The 21,866-nt window shown below is 40.8% G+C and overlaps 1 protein-coding gene across 4 annotated transcripts; it reads right to left on the bottom strand.

Moving 5' to 3' along the window:
* Window positions 1–319: 319 nt before the first annotated feature.
* On the bottom strand, window positions 320–6,113 carry LOC119559027 (histone-lysine N-methyltransferase SETD1). 4 transcript variants are annotated; one of them, XM_037872155.1, is made up of 6 exons: window positions 6,031–6,113; window positions 5,293–5,672; window positions 4,993–5,242; window positions 1,363–4,940; window positions 675–1,308; window positions 320–617 (listed from the first exon to the last, which is right to left on the bottom strand). In XM_037872155.1, exons 2-6 carry the CDS (start codon window positions 5,559–5,561, stop codon window positions 444–446), a joined length of 4,905 nt encoding a protein of 1,634 aa, XP_037728083.1. In that variant the 5' UTR covers window positions 5,562–5,672; window positions 6,031–6,113; the 3' UTR covers window positions 320–443. The 4 variants fall into 4 exon arrangements, with proteins under 4 accessions (XP_037728083.1, XP_037728082.1, XP_037728081.1 ...); XM_037872154.1 differs by having other exon boundaries at window positions 5,736–6,084; XM_037872153.1 differs by having other exon boundaries at window positions 5,744–6,084.
* Window positions 6,114–21,866: the final 15,753 nt, after the last annotated feature.

Below are 21,866 nucleotides of genomic sequence, written 5' to 3'. Positions count from 1 at the left end.
AGATCGGAAGAGTAGTTTTTACCCCAGAAAATTAATTAAAACAAATTAGGTCGACGCGATAACCCCGAACCTTTCCTCGTATGCAATCCCTGCTAATTTCTGAGAGATACGATTTTATTGAGTTTTCTCTCTGAATATAATTACTTACAGTTTTTAACTTGTTTTTAAATGACTATAAGTTTAAGATCGATTATAATCATTTTAAGATTAAATTAAAAACTTAAACCTTTTTATTTGCACTTCTAACCTCTACGAATTAATTGCATTTTATTGGTTGTAATAAAAATGTTTAATTTGCTATGAAAATGTAACTAAGAACTATTTTACTATTGTTTTTATTTACACGAGCACCCGTATTGGATATAATATACAAACTTAAATTACGGGATCCAAAATATTTAATTTATAATTGAAGATTCTTTAAATTAATATATAAATTAGCTTTAGTTAAGTGTACCCCGACATCCTTGAGCGCCACATAGGCAAGGTATTTTTTCTTCTTCCAATGGAAATTTATAATCGTACGTAATTTCCTCGTTGATTCCAATTGGTTGCTTTGAATATATAACTATCTTCTTTTCAGACTCAATTGTAATGACCTTTGCATAGCAGTTCGGCTGCAATCAGAAAAAAACATTAGTACAACAATTACCATTAGAACCACGAATTCTTACATTGCAACTGTGATTTATAAATCGTGCTAAGTTTCCACATTTAGTTGCATCGATAATAGTTTCCATGTCGATTCGAAACAAATAGGAACTGCCAATTCCAATCGCTTCGTACTTTGTTTCCCTAAGATCTGCAACAACGGGTCTAATCATTTGACCAACGTATTCAATAACCATTTCGTCGGCAGCTATAGGCTCCATTGCAAATAATCCCCAGTCATGTATTGCCGATTTTGCAAACTTAAGCTGCTTTTTCCGAAACTTGAGCTGATTAAATTTTAAAAGCTCGGACTCACCCATCGAACCAAAAGCAGTTAAAAGTCGGCGTTGGTTTGAGCGCGCTTCACGTGAAATTCCTTGCATTTTTGATATTAGTTTATTATGGTGGTGATTGGTGAGTGCTGTAGGTTCATCGCTACGGTCTTCATTATGGGAATCTTCTGTATTGGCTTTAGCATGATGGTACTTGTGTTTAGCCTTTTCTCGTAAATCTAATTTGTAAAAACCTTCAGTTCGAGCACATCCAGTTTTATGGCGCAATAGTTCGTCATCTTTCCTACGTTTTTTTTGTGGTGGAGGCCAAAAAGCTCGGTCTGTTGTACAGTGATCCACCCAATGGGTGTTGTTTAAAAACATACTAGAAAAAATGTAGCATATAATAAAATCTCAGCGTTCACTAAAAATCACTTACGCGTATGGCTCCTTTTGCAAATGGTCCGAATAGCTCAATTTTATGAAGTTAATATCTTCTGCATCGATGCCTTTAGTTAGAAAAGTGTATAAAATTACCATTTCCTCATTCTGATCACGAGCTTTATACATCTCACAAGGTACAAAATTGGCTGTTTTTCGCGCCAACTCGGCTATAGCATCTGTAATTGGGGCTATTTTATTCTTCACATTAGGTATCCGCGGAATTGAATCTTTTTTTTTTCTTTGAGAACGAATAGTATCCTTTCGAGGTCTGCCTGGGCCTGACCTAGTCATTTGATCAACAATTATAATGTTAGCAGATTTTCGATCCAACATAGAGTTACTATCATTTAAAGTTCCAGATGGAATACCGCCAAAGGGAACTGTCTGAGCGTGAGGCGGTAACGAATAACAATGTTCCAGCGCAACCTGACTGGCCTGCGATGCTTGGCTGGAGCCGCCGTCTGAAGATGCTGGTGATTGAGATATTTTGGTTTCGTTTTTGGAATTTTCGCACATTTGGTAACAACCATTTAAAATTACCTCACCATCTTTATTGGCGTCTGATTCGTTGTCCTTATCAGGTTCTAGATTTACATTATAATTTAAGCTTGTGAAGCCTAAATTAGTTTGCAAGGTAGATTTATCTTCATTCTTATAAATTGGGGACTTTCTGCTTTTTGAAATAGGATTGGACAATGGCAAGTTTTCATCCAAAACAATGTCAAACTTTTTCTCCTGTTCTTCTAAAAATTCTCTTTCAATTTGGGCCATGTATTCAGTATTCCTTCTTCTTTTTTCCTGGTACTCTCGCTCTTCCTCAGAGTCGCTGTAAATTCTATTATAGTCAAAAACTGACTTTCGTTCACAGTCATCTAGCTTTTGAATGGCCTCTTCATTGTAGCCCGGTGGCGGTACAGGTGTAATAGAGCGACGATATTCTTCACTTATTTTTGGCGTACTTTGATGCTCAGACTCAAATGCGGGATCTATCTCGATTTCGCGCAATTCGCAGCAACTATCTTTACTTATATCTTCGAGATCAGATGGAATAGATGACATTTTGTTTTCTTTTAACGCAGGCAACAAATTTTTCAATTTAGTATCTTCATTATCTTCATCGGTATCGGAATAAATATTACTTTTTTTTGTGCGCTTTGTTATGTCGTTTTTTCTGTACTCATCAGAGTCTGAAAATATGTTTCTTAGGTCAACATTTTCATTATCTCTTAAAACCCCTCGGCTTCTTTTCTTCATCTTTTTTTTCCGTTGATGCCGATTTTTTTGATTATGTTCATCTTGAAGATCGTTTTCACTCGTTCCTTCCTTTTCATCACATTCGATGCCCTCATACTCGGCTTCACTAGATGAGGATGGAGAAGAAAAAAAGCTGGAAGCACTTCCTTTTCGTTTTGAATTTACATCAGAGTCATGGTTTGAAACTTCACTCCTTAAATTTGAGCGTGCTGTCGTATCAGAGCTGCCCATATTAGAATCTTCCTTTTCTGAGTCTGAACGTTGTACCATTTCCTCTTGGTCACTTAAATCTCTTTCCAAAAAAGTTCCCGTGTCCGGAATTGGACTAGAGTGTTTCCTTACACGCCGAAACGATGGTAACTTGGGCATTGCCGCTCTTAAACTTATACTTGAGAACGTTTGAAAATCTGCGATTTCCCGTTGCGTATTAATTATATGACTAATATCTGGAGGCTTCTCGTTATACGTAGTTTCTTTGAGGAAATTTGAAGTTGTATTGTAGGTTGATTCTGCAATATCGGCTAGTGGTTTTGGTCGAGATTTTAATGTATGCTCGTCCCACCATGTCTCAAAATGTTTAAATGCCGTTATTTCAATCATGCGCTTATTTACATCTCTTTTTAAAATCTGCTTTAACTCTTCGACAATATAGTTTATAACCTTTTTGACCTTTAGGGGTATCCCATTATTCTGGTCCGAAACATTAATCATATGGTAGTCATAGGGCTCAGCAAACGAATCAAAATGAAATGACCCAACGCCTTTCAAGTAATCGGACTGTATGTAGGCGGCAAATCGGCTAGCAAAAGCAGAGTCCGGCGGTATACCGGAAGGATAATGTCCATAGCCAGAAGAATGGTAATAAAATTGATTTTGATCTGATGAATTTGGATACATGTAAGACGACGACACAATAGGTCTCTTATATTCCCCATCTTCCAAAGTCAATACACTTTGGATAGGATCCTCATGGGAAGATAAACTTGATAAAGACATATTGTCATCAAGTTTTTCTTTTTCACTTGTAAAACTGTTTTTAGACCTGTCCTTCCTAATTAATATTTCCTCGTCACTTGATATATCACTTGCTCCATTGGGTTGTTGTAAAGCTTTCGTATTCCTTACGTGCGACTTCATTTTCTTTTCTGACTTGTTTGAATCGGAATTATTTTCAAAAGACACATCCGGTTTTTTATCTGTGTCCGAATCGCTACTATCCATTTGAAGAAAAGGTGGTGCATTACCAAAAGTCTTTCCTTTAAATATTAAGGCTATCCGAGTATCTAAATCTACGTTCCCTGGTTCGGAATTCGATTCTGTCGCCGTCTTTGTTGAAGTCATATAATTCATATTTGTTCCCTTTGGCGATTGTTGTTTTGCGTTGGCGGATTGCTTAATGAATTTTTGTTTAAGTTTAAGTTCATCTTCATCCCAATTTTCTTCCTCTTCTGGAGGTGGTGGAGGAGGCGGTACTGGCTGGAAGTTAGGCTGAGGCGCTGTCCATCTTCTACGGTCTGACCATGTCTTAACATTTTCGATCGAAGAGTAAGAAGAATTGGTAAATCCGAAAGTTTCGTCAGGCAAACTGGAGCCAGAAAGTCCAGAATAGTAATGTTTTTTTGTGTTTGTTGAGTTTCTGACATCAGTTTCAGTATATTCATGTAGGGAGCAGCGCTTATAATACTTAAGACTGTCACGATCCCTTCGATCGATTTCTTTTTCGCGATACTCTCGATCTTTTGATGAGCTATAACGATGTCCTCTTTTTTCTCTGGATTGGTCTCGGCATTTGTCGCGAGATCTTTTAGATTCGCGAAATGAATCTTTCTCCCTGGAACGACAATACTCGCGCGGCCGTTGGTCTGGGTCTCTAACTCTTTCTTTTGTTATGAACAATCTATTACGCTGAATTTCTGGGCTTAGATCTCTAGACCGCCGACGGTAGAAGTTGCGATCATGCCTTACGGAGGTTGGATACTTTTCCCGCATTCCACGATTATAACTTTGCTCTGCTGAATGTCGACTCCTGTCCTTCAAGTGGTGATCTCTTTCCCTTTCCTTATCGCGATCCCAGTTTCGATCCCTAGCACGCTCTTCACTTTCAGTATTGATTTGAATAGAGCTGTATGCACATTTTACAAGATTGCCAGCATCGTTTTCCATTCGACTGAATTCGTCATCTTGGGGAGCAACGTGCTGAAAAGTCGATTGGTGCGTCATTTTAATACCTGTCAATGGTTTTGCCACAACAGGATTTGTAAGATTATCAAGTGTTTTCTTTAAAATAGTACCAAAAGGGTCGCAGAACACATTTAGGACCTAAAATTCATGCATTATCAATTGATCAAATCTCTAATAATATTTAACATACCTTTCCCATTACGGATTTTTGATTGTATTTCTCAACAAACTGCCGTGCTCCCTTTGTATTTTCAAACACGATTCTTGCAATGCCCATATGTTTGTTTGTAATTGGATGATGGTAAATATTTATTTCATCGGAGGTTCCACACTTGTCCAACATGTTAGAAAGAAACTGCTTGTCGATGTTATCATTTAAGTTAACCAGAGTAACTTCGATTGCAGGTGGCTGGCCCACATAGTCGGAATCGATGACAAATCTACGGAAAAGGTGTAAGGATGTACTTTTTTTTAAGCATAGCAATCTTACCTAGGAATACGAAGTAGAAGAGGATCAACAGCCCTGGCACGTATGCGAGTCAGGGGATTCCGCGGATCCCTGGGTGTTATTGTCGAATAGGCAGGGTCTCCGGGCACAACGCCATCGTAGCGGTATAGCCTGGCGCCACATTTTACCAACTGCGGATCAGCTAATAGTTTAAAGTTGCGGGGCATTTTTGTGTTGGACAGAAACGTAACATGGTTGCTGCCGGAATTGCTGATAAAGGTATTCTCACGAATGTCCTGCATCTCTGCCATAGGATGCGATTAAGTCAATAATTTTGCTTAATCCTGTACCTCACTTTTCAACTTCTAGATACACGTATTAATACTTGTGTCTGAAGAAGCCGATCTCAACGTTCATGGAAGCTACAATAAATAAAACGTTTATAACAAACATATTGATTTGCTATAAAATGAAACGTTATGTACATATGTACCTAATTCCACACAGTAAAAATATTATTTCATCTTTTTGATAGCCTCAAGCAAGATCCACAATAATTGTTTAGAGTTTTCGTTTTGTCTCTTAATTAAGAAAACTATTCAGATGAAATCTGAATGAATGTTATGTTGGACCGAAACCATCCAATAAAAGGGCGGTACGAAGTAGCACGTATCATCTTCACATTTCATTGTGTTGGTCGTACAATACATACAGCCCTCAAATCCATGACATATTAAATCTCGAAGCATACTACACAGAACATAAAAAGAGGAATCTTACTTGGAGGGCTAATACTAATGTGATCGATGTGCGCATTGATTTCCTCACTATTGCTAAACACTTTCAGATTTCTAAAACACTTTTAGCAGCTTATTCCAGTACAACACTTTTCAATGGGTTATACTCTTTTCACGCAGGTGCAAAGAAATGCGAGCGTTCGCACAAGCCATCGTTTTTGCGATAATCAAACTCAAACAGAAGTAGATCAGTAGTTCAATGGCCAGAACTATTTGTTAAAACAAAGGATAGGAACAAGTTACATAATTTAAGTAATTAGTTTTTACGTCAATCAACACGTTGATTCTCTTTCTAACACATAAACGACGATAATTAGTATATTTAATGCAGTTCTTATTGCAGTTTTTTCATGGGTGTAACAGTATAATATATTGTTATATTAAATTTATATTCCAAAAGGGTTTATTGTGCCTTAAAACTGATTGTTTTTATTCAACTTTAAAATTTTTAATATAATTAAAAAATTATAACGAACAGCTAGTGAAAATGATTTATTTTAATAACATTTACGATTCTCCAATGAATGCTGATTTGCGAAATTGTTGAATTTTGGTCAGCTGTTCATTCTATTTGTCGAGACTTAATTAAATTAACAACAAACTATTTTAATATTAGGATATTAGGCCTTGTTTACACTTAAAGTACATTTTGATTATTGACAAATTTCTTATTTCATGTTCAAAATAGTGCAACGCGAAAAAAATCATTTCGATGAGCATATTATCTTTGCTTTAAAGGCCACCGCTCATGTGCTTTATGGAACAATATACAGTGGTGTCTTATATTTTGTGTGCCAAATTTTAGCTAAACGCCATGGAACCGTATCCGTCAATTGACTCTAACTAAAATTTTATTTTATATTTTCTTGGGTCGCCACAATGTGGATAGATAATTTGGTAGTAACTTAAAGCCTTGTTGCACTATGTCGGGTAATCTATCGAGTGGGTCAATATCCCATTTACTCCAAAAAGTTTTTGCACTAGGTTATAGCCTCTGCACACAGCCACTTGAAATTGCAACAGCAAGAAATTATGAGCGGATTCCTGTTGACATAGATAATCGCTGAAGTGAACAGCTGATCAGCAGAAGCAAATCGTATCCGAAGGCAGAAATCGTGCAAATTCAGTTACTACAAAAAAAAATTTAAGGCAACGCAAAACGCAAAATGATTATTTCATTGCTATTAGCAGATTGATCAAATATAAGATATCCACTCAGGCAAGCGTAGTGAAAACTGATAGGGACCAATGATAGTGACGCCACGAGAATTTTAACAAGTTACAAACGTTTAGTCTTTTACATATTTCTAACCATATCCATTTATTAATCAACTGTTTGTGAGGTAGGTGCGCCTTTTACTGGCTTCTTCCATAGATAAATAATGTAAGTTTGGCTGCTACAGGTGCCACGTATTGCCATGGAGAACATAAACTGAAGGCTGGTTATTTGCTTAAAAACTACAGCAATACTCATTTTCCGAGTTCCGAGTCCTTGGGAGGCACCATGGGCCTGCAGCTCAAATTAATTTCCTTCTCAAAAATCCCGAAAAGCTAAGTACAAAAACAACCTAAGCTCGTAAAGAATACTAAATAAAACACTGGAATAGTGAATCGATTTGCTAGTGCGGTCCCATTTTCCACTGAAGCGAGTTGTAGCGACTTTTTCCCGTCTCTTTCCTATTTCTTATGCAGAAAAAGTCGCTGAAGCGGAATTTGGTTGTTGAAGTGAAAAGCGCCTATGTGTGAATATGGTATTATAGGGAATTTTGGCAGAGGGAGTTTCTGCTTCATCTCTACACACAGCCGCTTAAAATCACTGCGGCAATTTGAAGCGGATTTTTGTTCAAATAGAGAATCATTGAAGTGCGCAGCTAGTTTGCTTGGAGAGGATGTTCAATTTCAGTTGCTCCGAAAAAAAATTCAAAACTAAATTTAATTTGAACGCTAGCACTTCAAATGTTTTCAGCGCCAAATGAAAAGCGTAGTGAAAATTGAATAGGGACTATTGTTGACCAACAGTGACGCCACGAGAATTTTCACGTTTGGACCTTTTTAAGTATTTATGGTATAACACCCCTTTAGTTCCAAAAAAAAAGTTTCACTTGTGAATCACCTTGGGAATAACCTGGGACATGTCCTTTTGCACAAGTGAAGAACAAGTGACGCTCCTTATAGAAAATTGTATGGGATGTCCGCATTTTCACAAGTGAAAATTCAAATGAAAATTTTTCGAAGTCCCACGGGATTTCCCTTGTTCCTTATACTCATTTTTCGTATGGCCTGTCACGTGCCGGTGACACGTCCCAAGTGAATCACTTGTGAAAATCAGAATTTTTCCATGAGTTATCACTTATGAAATCACTGGCAAGTGACACGTCCGAAGTGAATCACTTGTGAAAATCAGAATTTTTCCATGAGTTTTCACTTGTGATATCACTTGCGAGTGACACGTCCCAAGTGAAATCACTTGTGAAAATCAGAATTTTTCCCATGAGTTTTCAATTATAAAAATATAGAATTTAAAATACATACATATTTAATATCATTTTAATTCATTTTAGTTATATGGTATTATTTAGATTTTCAAAAATTGTACAATTATTGTTTCTGTTTTTTTGCTTCGTAAGCTTATTTTTAAAGTTAGTCATCGCCGTTCTTAAACCTTTGTCCGGGTCCTCTGAATCCTTGGCTCCTGAAAAAACATATGTTTAAAAATGCGTTTTATTTGTTTATTTGTATATTTACCTTTTAGAGCTGTGTATAAGCCCTTTGCGGGATTTTTTTGGCACAAGACATTTCATCATCCACTTGCGGCTAACGGAACCCATTAAATACCTTCAAAATTTACGTACTTTAAACTTAGATCAATGCACAACCTCTTAAACTTAATGTAGCACTTACCTGACTTCATTGTAAGGGATGTGCCGAAAAGAAACTGCACACTTTCAATTGTCAAAAGCTCTCAGTGGGAGCTTTCGATCATGCCATGCGATGCACCGTTAGAAAGCTCTATTAATTCTGCGTTGTTTGAATGTTCTCTTTTCACTATTCGTTTTGCACATTTCGCAATGCCTCGAATTGAAGAGCATGTTCGCCAAAAAATTGTGCACAATTACTGTACAGAAAACGGTGTTTCGTACCGAAATTTGGCAAAACGCTACAAAGTTAGTGTTAATAGTGTTAAAAATATTATAATCAAGTTTAGGGAGACATGCTCTCTAAAAGATTTGCCAAAGACTGGTAGAAAAAAAGGTCCAAGGGATGCCAGCGTCGATAAGAAGGTGCTGGCCTTAATTCACAAAAATCCCACGATGTCAGTTCGAGATTTGGCCAAAAAAACGCGTACGAGTACAAGTATGGTTCAACGCATAAAACAACGGCATGGACTAAAGACGTATAAAAAACAAAAAGTTCCAAAAAAAAAGTCTGCGTCAACAAAACGTCGGCAAAACGAGAGTGCGCAGACTTTATGATCGCTTGCTCACTGATGCAGTGGAATGCGTTGTAATGGACGATGAAACATATGTAAAATTGGACTCCAAAACTTTACCAGGCCCCCAACTTTACACAACAGCCAAAGGTGAAACAGTTGACGACTCGGTCACCAAAATAGAAGTGGACAAATTTGGGGAGAAAGTCCTGATATGGCAGGCAATTTGCACCTGTGGCTTAAAAACTAGCCCATTTTTTACAAAAGGCACAATTATCGCTGACGTTTATCAAAGAGAGTGCATTAAAAAACGTTTAATACCATTCTATCGAAAGCACAACGTGTCGACAATATTTTGGCCAGACTTAGCGTCAGCGCACTATGCCCGGTCAACATTGGCGCTCCTTGAAGCGGAAAACATCAAGTTTGTTTCAAAAGAGGAGAACCCACCAAATTGCCCAGAGCTGCGTCCCATTGAGAGATATTGGGCCATCGTTAAGCGAAATTTATTAAAAAATGGTAGTCTCTCCCAAAACAACATAGACATGAAAAAAAACTGGATGTGTGCAGCCGGCAAGGTCACCAAGGAGGGTGTGCAGAACCTGATGAGAGGAGTTAAACAAAAAATTCGCTCAAAAATAAGATGTTAATTTTTTTTTAATTCTGTTTATAAAAATTGAACGTTTAAGTTTTGCTTTAAAAAAAAACAAAAAGAAAAATTGAAATCGAATAAAAAACATGAAAGTTATAGTAGGAAGAAAGTGTGCAGTTTCGTTTCGGCACATTCCTTATTAACTAAACGATTAAAGTAACTCTGCTGCGCACAATTAAAATGGATGCTTCCCTTTTAATCACTCAAACAGAATGCACAAAGTCTTCTCACCCCTTTACTTGATTTCTTTTGTTTTCTCTTCGCTGTTGGCGCATGCCACTGCACTTATACTCTTATTAGGCGAAATATATCCGACTATATAATTTGTACTTCTTAAGGGGGTTTTCTAGTCTAGAGGCTCTTGTTTCGAGCCTTTTTTAACAATTAACTAAAACTAAACCATTGATATTTTTACTGTCGGGTTTTTTATCATTTGTTTATTTAACTTAGAAGAGTACATAAAATAAAATTATAAAAAAAAATTTTTTTTCATCGAGTGCGTCCTTGAAGTAGAGGGGGAAAAAAAAGGCCGTGTCCTCGTCGCCATGATTTCTACCCTTGTGGTCATTTGAAAAATAAGAAAAAAAAGATTCTTAATTAATACGAATGTCGCTATGTCATGAACCAGCAAAACTAAAAAAAAATTTTTTTTCATAAAATGGCGGCCACTCAAAAAAAAGGTCGATTTTTTTTACTAATTTTTTAAAAATATTACAAATTTTAAATTCTTATTTTTTGTTGGTTCATGCGATAGAGAGATATTGAAAGAATATTCATGCCAAATTTTAAGTAAATCGGCTGATTAGAACTTGAAATATTATGGCTACCGTATCAGAAAAAGTAGTTTGGAGAAAAACGCGTTTAAAGTTTTACGTTAAATTTCAGGCAGTGTAACTGATAGAATAGCACGTATAACTTACATTCTCTTAATCAGCCATAATTTAAAAAATAATTTGAATTTTGAAAAATCCGTTTAGGGAGATATTTTTGAATATCTAAACTATCGAATTATGAAAAAAAAAATTTTTCGAAATTTTCAAATTTCTAGACTAGAATACCCCCTTAAGTAAAAAATTCAATACGAATTTTTTAAAAATGTTATTACTAAAATGTTTTAAGTACTTAAATGAATTTTAACGGACTAATTTTCTACACTACAAACTACACTAAAAAACAAGGGAGAACGCTATAGTCGAGTACCTCGACTATCAGATATCCGTTACTCAGCTTAAGGGACCAACGGGAAATGAAGATATGCAAGCAGCAAATCGAGATTTAAATGCGCCACCTACCGGCGGAAGACAGATTTAAGCATTGTGGGCGTTAGGGTAGGCGTGGATCAATCGATAGATATTGGTTAGGTTAGGTTAGGTAGGAGTGGTTGGAGACTAAATATTAGTCCCCTCACTTAGGCCACAATGGGCCCCTTGTGATACCACATGATCTCTGAAAGATCCGTTTCCCTAGCTCATGGGTTTTCTGCCTTCTCGAAGTATTCTGTTCTTCTTAAGAAGCATAGTAGTTTTTGAATGCTTACGTCCTGAATGGCCGCAAGGTTCGGAAGTGTGTAGCTACCTAGGGTTTGAAAGCGCTTTAGGTTATGCGCTGGGCAGAAGCATAGGAGGTGTTCGATGCTCTCCTCTTCGTCTATCTCCTTGCAGCTGCGGCAGAAGTCGTGGTTACTTAGACCCAGCCTTATCGCATGAGTCCCTATAAGACAGTGGCCCGTGAGGGCATTTAGGAGAGTGGAGATGTCCTCCCTGCTACATTGTAGGAGAGTTTTTGTTCTTTTCGTGTTATAGTTTGGCCATGTGAGTCTAGAATTGTGGCATGTTGAGATTGAGTTCCAACGGTTGTTGGAAAGAGTATACAATCTCTGCCTGAGATGGAGCTTGCAGGTAGCCATGGGCATCCCTACCGTGTCCTTATCACGAAGGATATCGGCGGTTGTCCCCTGTCTTGCCAGCTCGTCTGCTATGCAGTTGCCCTCAATGTTGCGGTGCCCAGGCACCCAGATGAGGTTGATTCTCAGATGAGTGGCCATCTCGTTAAGAGATTTGCGGCATTCAGAGATTGTTTTTGAGCCCGTTGTGTAGGAGTCGAGGGCCCTGAGGGCAGCTTGACTATCCGAGAAAATAAAGATATCACTGTCTTTATGTACAGACGTGTTCAGGTGGGTAGTGGCTTCCTGAATTGCCATCACTTCCGCTTGGAAAACACTACAGTGGTCTGGTAGGCGGAATGAGACTTTTATGTCTAATTCGGGGGAGAAGACTCCCCCACCTGTTTGGGAGTTAAACTTGGAGCCGTCCGTGTATATGTTGACGGCGTTTACGAATTGATGTGGGAGGTTGTCCCAGTCTGAACGGGTGGGTATATGAATTTTGTATCTTCTTTCGAAGTTGACTATGGGTGGGACGTAGTCTGTATAACGTGGTAGGGGTGAATGTTTTGATAGGATAATGGAGTGACCCGTGGAGCCCGTTGTCCATGCCGCTGCTTCACGGAGCCTCAGCGCTGTTGCAGATGCCCTGCTTTTGGCAAGTAGGTCCAGGGGTTGGAGATCGAGAATTGTGTTTAGTGCCTCAGTGGCGGTAGTGCGCAGCGCCCCACTGATGCAGAGCTCTGCGCTCCTTTGGATCTTGTGAAGGATCCGGAGGTTGCAGTTCTTATCTAGAGAAGGCCACCAAACGATGTTTCCGTAGAGGAGAATGGGCCTGACTATTGCAGTATATAGCCAGTGAACTATCATGGGGGAGAAACCCCACTTCCTCCCTATGGCTTTTTTACAAGCGAAGAGGGCTATGGCCGCTTTGCGTGTGCGATCTAGGATGTTATCAGTCCAGAGGAGCTTTTTGTCAAGGATGACACCTAGGTACTTTGCTTGGTTGCTGAAGGTTAGGCGCGTTTGGTGTAGTTTTGGGGGAACTAGAATTGGTACCTTGTACTTCCTTGTAAAGAGAACTAGTTCGGTCTTTTCCGGGTTAACTCCCAGTCCACAGCCAGCCGTCCACCGGGAAAGGGTGGATAGGGCTGTCTCCATTAGATTACAAAGGGTTTGCGGGAATTTGCCCTGCAGTAGGATAACCACGTCATCCGCGTAGGCTACCACTTTTGTGCCCGCCTCTTCTAGAAGTGATAGCAGTTTGTTGACCACCAAAACCCATAGAAGAGGTGAGAGTACTCCCCCTTGTGGGGTTCCTCTACTGACATTCCTGGTCGAGAGGGCCGATCCCATAGTGGAGTGCACTACCCTGCTGGTTAGCATGGTGTGTATGAGTCCCACTATGGGCCGCTCAATGCCCAGTTCAGTCAGAGCACCAGTGAGTGTCTAGAAACGCTGCAAGAGAGTATTCCTTATTGTGGAAGCCTCGTTCTATACTGTACACTAGAGAGTGGAGGGCGGTATCGGTTGATCTACCCTTACGGTACGCATGCTGTGCGTCAGAGAGTAGGCTATGGTCGATGGTTAGTCTGATATGGGTGTCAATTAGCCTTTCCAGGGTCTTCAACAAGAAGGAAGAGAGACTGATCGGGCGGAAGTCCATTGGGTTGGTGTGGGAGGGCTTGCCGGCTTTCGGTATAAAAATTACCTAACGTCCAGCCACCTTGTTGGAATATGGTTTAGAGCAAGGCAGTCGTGGAAGATGGCTGTCAGCCAGGGAAGTGACACATCTAATGTCCGTTGTAGCTGGGCCGGGAAGAACCCATCTGGGCCAGGTGATTTGAAGGGCTTAAAAGAGTTAACAGCCCACTGAATGCGGTCAGGGTTTGAAATGTTGGCAATACTCTGGTCGTCTAGATTCACCTCTAAGTGGAGGTCCTCCACTACCTGGGTATTGTTAGGGAAGTGTGTGTCTAACAGTAGTTTAAGGGTTTCCTGACTGTTTTCCGTCCAGCCATCAGCAATGGTTTTAAGATAGCCAATGGTAGCTGGAGCTTTAGCTAGAATTCTTCTGAGTCTGGATGCCTCCGCAGTAGATTCTATGCTACTGCAGAAGTTAGCCCAGGCTCTTCGTTTTGATATTCTTATTTCCTTTTTGTATAGGCTTAGTTTTGAATGATATAGATTCCAGGAGGATTCGCTATTGTTATATTTAGCTTTGTTGAAGTAAGTTCTACACTCTCTTTTAAGGTTCGCCAGGGTTGGGTTCCACCATGGGGGTTTGTGCTTTGCTTTGACTGTTCTACTTGGGCAAGCCCTTTTTAAGGCCTCCCCGCAGATATCAGTAAAAGTGTTAACTAGGTTATCTAATTCTTGACGGTTGTGTATGCGTGTCGGGGGAGCGAGTAGGTTCCTGTTGAGGAGATTTTTGTAGTATCCCCAGTTGGTTAATCTTAGATTAGTGATGTTCTCGGCTGGAGGATGGTCTAGACTTATTGTGAATTCTATGTAACGGTGGTCTGAGAATGAGTGTTCGATCCCCACCTTCCACGTTTCTAGTTGGTTAAGTAGGGGATCAGTTATTAGAGTAATGTCTAGTACTTCCCTCCTATTTCTAGTGATGAAAGTTGGGTCATTACCTTTGTTGCAGATGAATAGATTTGATTGAAGGAGATAATCGTAGAGTAACTCACCCCTTTCGTTGGTGTTTGTACTTCCCCATTGTGTGTGGTGAGAGTTAGCGTCCCCACCCAGGATGAGTTCCTTAGATGAGTGAGTGCGTATGAGTTGTTGTGTAGTGGCGTTTGGTAGTGGCCCTTCGTGGTCGTGAGCCAGATAGAATGATGCTATGGTGTGATGGGTGTGTTCGCTTAGCTCCAGTCTGACCGTGGTAAGGTCGCCTTCGCTAAACTGTGGAATAAGAAATGTGTTAAAGTGTGTTTTTGTAAGAATGCAGGTTCTGGTTTTACCCTTGTCCTTGGCGTAAAATAGCTTGTATAGGGGGGTTGATAAGCCACAGATGTTGTTACCAACAATCCATGGCTCTTGAATGAGGACTACGTCTATGTTGCCTGTTGCCAGGCGGGTGAGGAGGGCAGCGGATGCTGCCTTGCTGTGGTGCAGATTAATTTGCAGAAACTGCACCATCTTTGGGACTGGGGTCGGGCTGGGTACCCTCCGCTTCCTCCGCTATGTCCTGGAGGACAGAGCGCCCTGGTCGGGTTGTGTCCTGGGTGCACAGCTGTTTCAGGCTCTCCGTCAGCTCCGAGTCGGTTGACACGTAGCCGGTGAGGGTGGCCTCCTCGTGATCTGGTTCGTCGTCGCTCGGGGGTTCGTACGACGCACAGGCAACCAGGTTGTCTGCCGCTATCTTATCGGTGTCATAAATACGAAGCTGCACCTTATCGAACCCGTAGTTCACTCTGTGCTGTTGGGCTGCGAGGGGTTCCAAGCATGCCTGGTTTAGGAGGATGACCACGCTCATGGTGACTCGCTCGGTCTTCTCCACCTTGACCACCTTCCAACCGTCTGTTGGAAGTTTTGGGTTGAACCTGGTCAGCAGGCTGAGTATAGCCTCTGGTTCCGATGGTTCCGACGGCAGCCACACCCTCGCTCTCGGTCGAGACGGGATGTCTGCAGCCTCACAAACTGCCAGCTTGGCCCCGGGGTAGACCTCGCCGACTTTGTCAATTGCAGCCTTGTAGAGTGCTGCCGATCTCTCGTCTTCGCAGGCGATCAACTTTACGTTGCCCTGGTACCACCCTGCATCTGTGCAATCGGGTGGCGGTCCTGGGTTTTCGTCCAGCACTTTCAAGGCCGCTGTCGCAAGGGCCCGTCTAACCAGACCCCAATGGTTTCTTGGGATCCTTCCGCCTTCATCGCTCTGGTCGATGACTCCAATGATCTTCCGATCCTTTACCACTTCCGCAAAGGATCTCGACCATGTGCCGCGGTTGGTTACTTTGGCCTTCTTGCTCGCTGGTTGAGCTGACTCCATCGACCTCTCTCGCTTGTTGCTGTTGCTGGTAGTCATAGCGATGTCGAAATCTGGGATAACTGCCTTCGCCCAGGCTATGTCCTCTTGGATTTTCTGGTAATCCAATTTCGAAGTCTGATCCTCACGTATCGGATTGGTGGCCAGCCGTTTGAGGATCCTAGAAGCCTTCTTTCTTTCAAGAGGTCCTGCCTGGTTAGGTGGAACCCTCTTAAACTCCTTTGCCCTGGTACTCACCACGAGACCGGCTTTGGCGCTCCCCTCAGGTTGGAGTGGCTGGTTAGCCACACCTACGCTGGTGGGAGGCTTGGGCTTGTCGCTATGGCGAGTTGGGCTTAGCCGGCTGCGTTGTTCGCTGGCCTTGGCAGGGGTAGACGTCACGTGGACTGGGGTAGTCAGAGCCGTGAACTTGCTCTTTCTTTCGTCGTTGGTTACGACTTCCGACTTTATAAGAGTGTCGGGCTCTCGTCTTGTGCAGTCTTTTTGTTTAGTATTTGTTAAGTTCTCCATGTTAAATCCCACGAGCTGCGGAGAAAGGACAGGTCCACCCGGGCAGAGATCCGCCGTACCCGGGTAAGGCTGACTTAGAACAGGCGGTCGCCACTTGCCTGAGCTCACCGTTTGAGACTGAGTTATTTGATGACTCGGGCTCCCAGCCAGATTGACTCTCGGCACGGTACGAGTGACACCTTAGTCCAGCCCGGGGTGAGATGAGTTGTGTGGGTAGGGAAGAGGTAGGTTCAAAGAGTGTGGGAAGGGGTGTGTGTGAGCTATTTGTCGGAGGCGGCAGCACAAGCGCGACGTCGGTACTGCTACGGCGCAGATACCCGCTGACTGTCCGGGGCTACTTATTTGCGCTTCGTGTTGGGGGCTTGGCGGTAGCCGGGCCGTGTCCAACTTCCACGCTTATTCGTAGCTACCCTGGAGAACCAGGGCGCTCGCTATCCGCAACCTGCGACCCGTTCGGTAGCCTTCAGCTCGGCGCCCTCAGAGCCATCCCACTAGCTCTTTGGCCGAAGATAGGTATTGACGAGACCAATAAATTTCAGTTAAAATTTTTTATCTAGCATGAAAATTGTGGGCGCCACAGGATTGGGCGGTTTGTGGGCGTTATAGTGGGCGTGGCATATTCGCGTGACAAAATTGCGCTGCGTACAAAGCTACGGAATCTAAATCTGAGATCCCGATTCTCTATCTTTGATAGTTTCCGAGATATCCACGTTCATATTTACGATTTTTTGAAGTTTGTGGGCGTTAAAGTGGGCGTGGCAAACTTTTTTTTTGGGTCAATCGATAGGTACTAATGAGAACAATACATTTCAGCTAAAAATTTTATTCTAGCATCAAAACTGTAGGAGCCACAGTTTTGGGCGGTTTGGGGGCGTTAGAGTGGGCGTGGCACTCTACTGAATCAAACTTGCGCTGCGCAGGAATCTCAGGAATCTGCATGCCTAATTCCAGTATTGTAGCTTTTATAGTTTCCGAGATCTTAGCGTTCATACGGACAGACGGACATGGCTAGATCGACTCGGCTAGTGATCCTGATCAAGAATATATATACTTTATGGGGTCGGAAACGCTTCCTTCTGCCTGTTACATACTTTCCGACGAATCTAGTATACCCTTTTACTCTACGAGTAACGGTATAATAATTTAATATATTTAATGCAAAGTTTTCTGTTTTGCTACACCCAAAAAAAAAACCAAAAGTACACCCAAAAAAAATGATCATAGAAACTAAACTATTCGTACATTAAAACTAAACTATTGAGTGTCAAAAATATCTTGATAAGATGCGTATTAATCTTATGACACCGAAAGTATTAAACTGAAACTTTCGAAGTTATCAAAGTTAAACTAACGTGTATACAATTTATACTCACTCAGTGTACTGAAATTTATGCTGACAGTTTACTTTTTATACTATTTAGTATAAAAGCTATCCTATGTAGTCTCCGTTTTATACTATTTCGTATACATTTTATACTAATCTAGAGGGCCGTAGTATACTTTTTAAGCTATTTATCGATATCGTTAGTATACATTTGATACTATTTCGTATAAAACTTATACGATTTCCCCGTTGCCTGTAGTATAAAATTTATACTATTTTGTTTTTCGTGGTATCCCAAACCCAATAAAATCAAGTTGTATGTTGTTTTTCTTTTATTTCTATTTCACATATTATTTTGTTATTATTTCACAAATATTCATATTTTGCGCAACACACATAACACATGTTTTTAGCTCCTTCGTGTTTTTTTTTATATTCCTTTACCTAACACTTATATGCAGACTAAAATAAGTACAAGCAACAAGAGTAGGGGCCGTGATTGCGCGGTATCACCGCAAGGTATTGCTTAGCGCAATGGTAGCCACCTAGCCTGTAGCTTCTCTCCTCTCCTTCTCGATGCGAGGCAGCGTTCGCAGTACACTCGCTGCGAAGGCTGCCGTCGCTGGCCGAACTCTTGCCCCGGTGGTCTTCATCAGCATTTGGCGATCAGACCCGAAACGGCGACATTAAAATAGGACATGCCGATCGTCCTCAACAATCCCACTGCCGCACTCTGGACAACCGTTCTCCGTGTCGTGCCCGAAGCGCTTAAGGAAGCTTCGGAAGCAACCATGTCCACTCAGCGCCTGCGTGCGGTAGAAATCTACCTGGCCGTGCTTCCTATTTACCCTTGCGCCCAGCGTCCAGCGTCCCTTGCTGGAGTTGTCCCAGGCTGCCTGCCAGTTATCGACGCTCTGCATCCTGGCACTCCTCTTCACCTCGGTCTTGGTTCTGTGGCTCCCGCACCAGTTCACATAGGGGAACTTGGCCTGCAATGACGAGCGCTGCGTCACCCGAGATCGTCCGGAAGGCAATAATAATTAACGCGTCAAGCAACGCCAACTCCGGTAGCATGTTCTGCGTTCGTATACTCGCTATTGTCCTGGTTTTACACCAAAATATATGTTCGAATAATCGTTATTGTCCTAGTTTCACACCATGAAAAACTATTTAATGTTCAGTATACTATTTATGCTACTGAGTCTCACTCATATAATAATTAGTATAAGCTTAATACTATAAAGTGTTGGTATGAAACTATTTTGTAATAACTTGAAACTACATTTTCTTTATACTACATCAAGTTTTTGTTGAAACCAAAAGTATAAATTATAAACTAAATAGTCAAATATGACTAGTTTAAAAATAACACTACAGGTTTACGCTTTATACTCTTTGGTAGAGCACTTACACTACAAAGTATACAGTTGAAACTAATTAGTGTTGAGTTAATACTTACATTTTTATACTAACTTTAGTATACTTTTAACACAACGCTTATTAAGTGTATACTTTTGGTTTTTTTTTTGGGTGTATACACTTAATAAGCGTTGTGTTAAAAGTATACTAAAGTTTGTATAAAATTGTAAGTATTAACTCAACACTAATTAGTTTCAACTGTATACTTTGTAGTGTAAGTGCTCTACCAAAGAGTATAAAGCGTAAACCTGTAGTGTTATTTTTAAACTAGTCATATTTGACTATTTAGTTTATAATTTATACTTTTGGTTTCAACAAAAACTTGATGTAGTATAAAGAAAATGTAGTTTCAATTTATTACAAAATATTTTCATGCCAACACTTTATAGTATTAAGCTTATACTAATTATTATATGAGTGAGACTCAGTAGCATAAATAGTATACTGAACATTAAATAGTTTTTCATGGTGTGAAACTAGGACAATAGCGATTATTCGAACATATATTTTGGTGTAAAACCAGGACAATAGCGAGTATACGAACACAGAAAATGCTACCGGAGTTGGCGTTGTTTGACGCGTTAATGATTATTGTGAAATTTGTGCCGAGTCAAGATGTAAGTAAAATATTTATTCTAAAATTAAAAAGTTAAATATTATATTGTCCCTGTTGGTAAATATTGTATGTATTGTGTATTTTCAGATGCAAGTGCTTTGCGCACGCGTACAGAACAGCGAGTGCCTTCCGGACGATCTCGGACGACGCAGTGCTCGTCATTGCAGGCCAAGTTCCCCTATGTGAACTGGTGCGGGAGCCACAGAACCAAGACCGAGGTGAAGAGGAGTCGACAACTGGCAGGCAGCCTGGGACAACTCCAGCAAGGGACGCTGGACGCTGGGCGCAAGGGTAAACAGGAAGCACGGCCAGGTAGATTTCTACTGCACGCAGGCGCTGAGTGGACATGGTTGCTTCCGAAGCTTCCTTAAGCGCTTCGGGCACGACACGGAGAACGGTTGTCCAGAGTGCGGCAGTGGGATTGTTGAGGACGATCAGCATGTCCTATTTTAATGTCGCCGCTTCGGGTCTGATCGCCAAATGCTGATGAAGACCACCGGGGCAAGAGTTCGGCCAGCGACGGCAGCCTTCGCAGCGAGTGTACTGCGAACGCTGCGTCGCATCGAGAAGGAGAGGAGAGAAGCTACAGCCTAGGTGGCTACCATTGCGCTAAGCAATACCTTGCGGTGATACCGCGCAATCACGGCCCCTACTCTTGTTGCTTGTACTTATTTTAGTCTGCATATACGTGTTAGGTAAAGGAATATAAAAAAAAACAAGAAGGAGCTAAAAACATGTGTTATGTGTGTTGCGCAAAATATGAATATTTGTGAAATAATAACAAAATAATATGTGAAATAGAAATAAAAGAAAAACAACATACAACTTGATTTTATTGGGTTTGGGATACCACGAAAAACAAAATAGTATAAATTTTATACTACAGGCAACGGGGAAATCGTATAAGTTTTATACGAAATAGTATAAAATGTATACTAACGATTTCGATAAATAGCTTAAAAAGTATACTACGGCCCTCTAGATTAGTATAAAATGTATACGAAATAGTATAAAACGGAGACTACATAGGATAGCTTTTATACTAAATAGTATAAAAAGTAAACTATCAGCATAAATTTCAGTACACTGAGTGAGTATAAATTGTATACTCGTTAGTTTAACTTTGATAGCTTCGAAAGTTTCAGTTTAATACTTTCGGTGTCATAAGGTTAATACGCATCTTATCAAGATATTTTTGACACTCAATAGTTTAGTTTTAATGTACGAATAGTTTAGTTTCTATGATCATTTTTTTTTGGGTGTACATAAAACATTTTGAGTGTTTTGCTATAACCATAAAGTAGGCCCTTTGCGATTTGCTATATAAAAAATTACCTCTGTATTTTGTTTTCGATTAAGCGGAGCTATAATCTCCTCTCCAATGATTATGGACCGCAGCGAAAGCGCAGCGAAAGTTTGATTCAGCAGAGTGCCACGTCCACTCTAACGCCCACAAGCCGCAAAAAACTGTGCCTCCTACAGTTTTGATGCTAGAATACAAATTTTAACTGAAATGTATTTTTCTCATCAATACCTATCGATTGACCAAACAAAAGTTTGCCACGCCCACAAACCGGCCACAAACTTCAAAGAATCGTAAATATGAACGCTGGATATCTCGGAAACTATCGAAGATAGAGAATTGGGAATTAGATTCCGTAGCCTTGTACGCAGCGCATGTTAATTACGCGAGTATGCCACGCCCACAAACCACCCAAGTCTGTAACGTCCACAATTTTCATGCTAGAAACAAAACTTTAACAGAAATGTATTAGTCTCGTAAGTACCTATCGATTGTCCCAAAAAAAGTTTGCCACGCGCACTATAACGCCCATACCGCTAAAATCTGTCTGCCGCCCACATAACCATATATTGAGATCGCGGGTAGTTGGCGCATTACAATCTCGCTTTGCTGCTTGCAGGAGCTGTAGGAGCCACAGTTTTAGGCGGTTTGTGGGCGTTAGAGTGGGCAAGGCACTCTGCTGAAAC

This window comes from Drosophila subpulchrella, unplaced genomic scaffold (assembly GCF_014743375.2).
Source record: "Drosophila subpulchrella strain 33 F10 #4 breed RU33 unplaced genomic scaffold, RU_Dsub_v1.1 Primary Assembly Seq16, whole genome shotgun sequence".
In the NCBI taxonomy this organism is placed as follows: Eukaryota; Metazoa; Arthropoda; class Insecta; order Diptera; family Drosophilidae; genus Drosophila; species Drosophila subpulchrella.
Note: the sequence above shows the minus strand (reverse complement) of the source record. Positions and strands in the feature narration are given on the sequence as shown.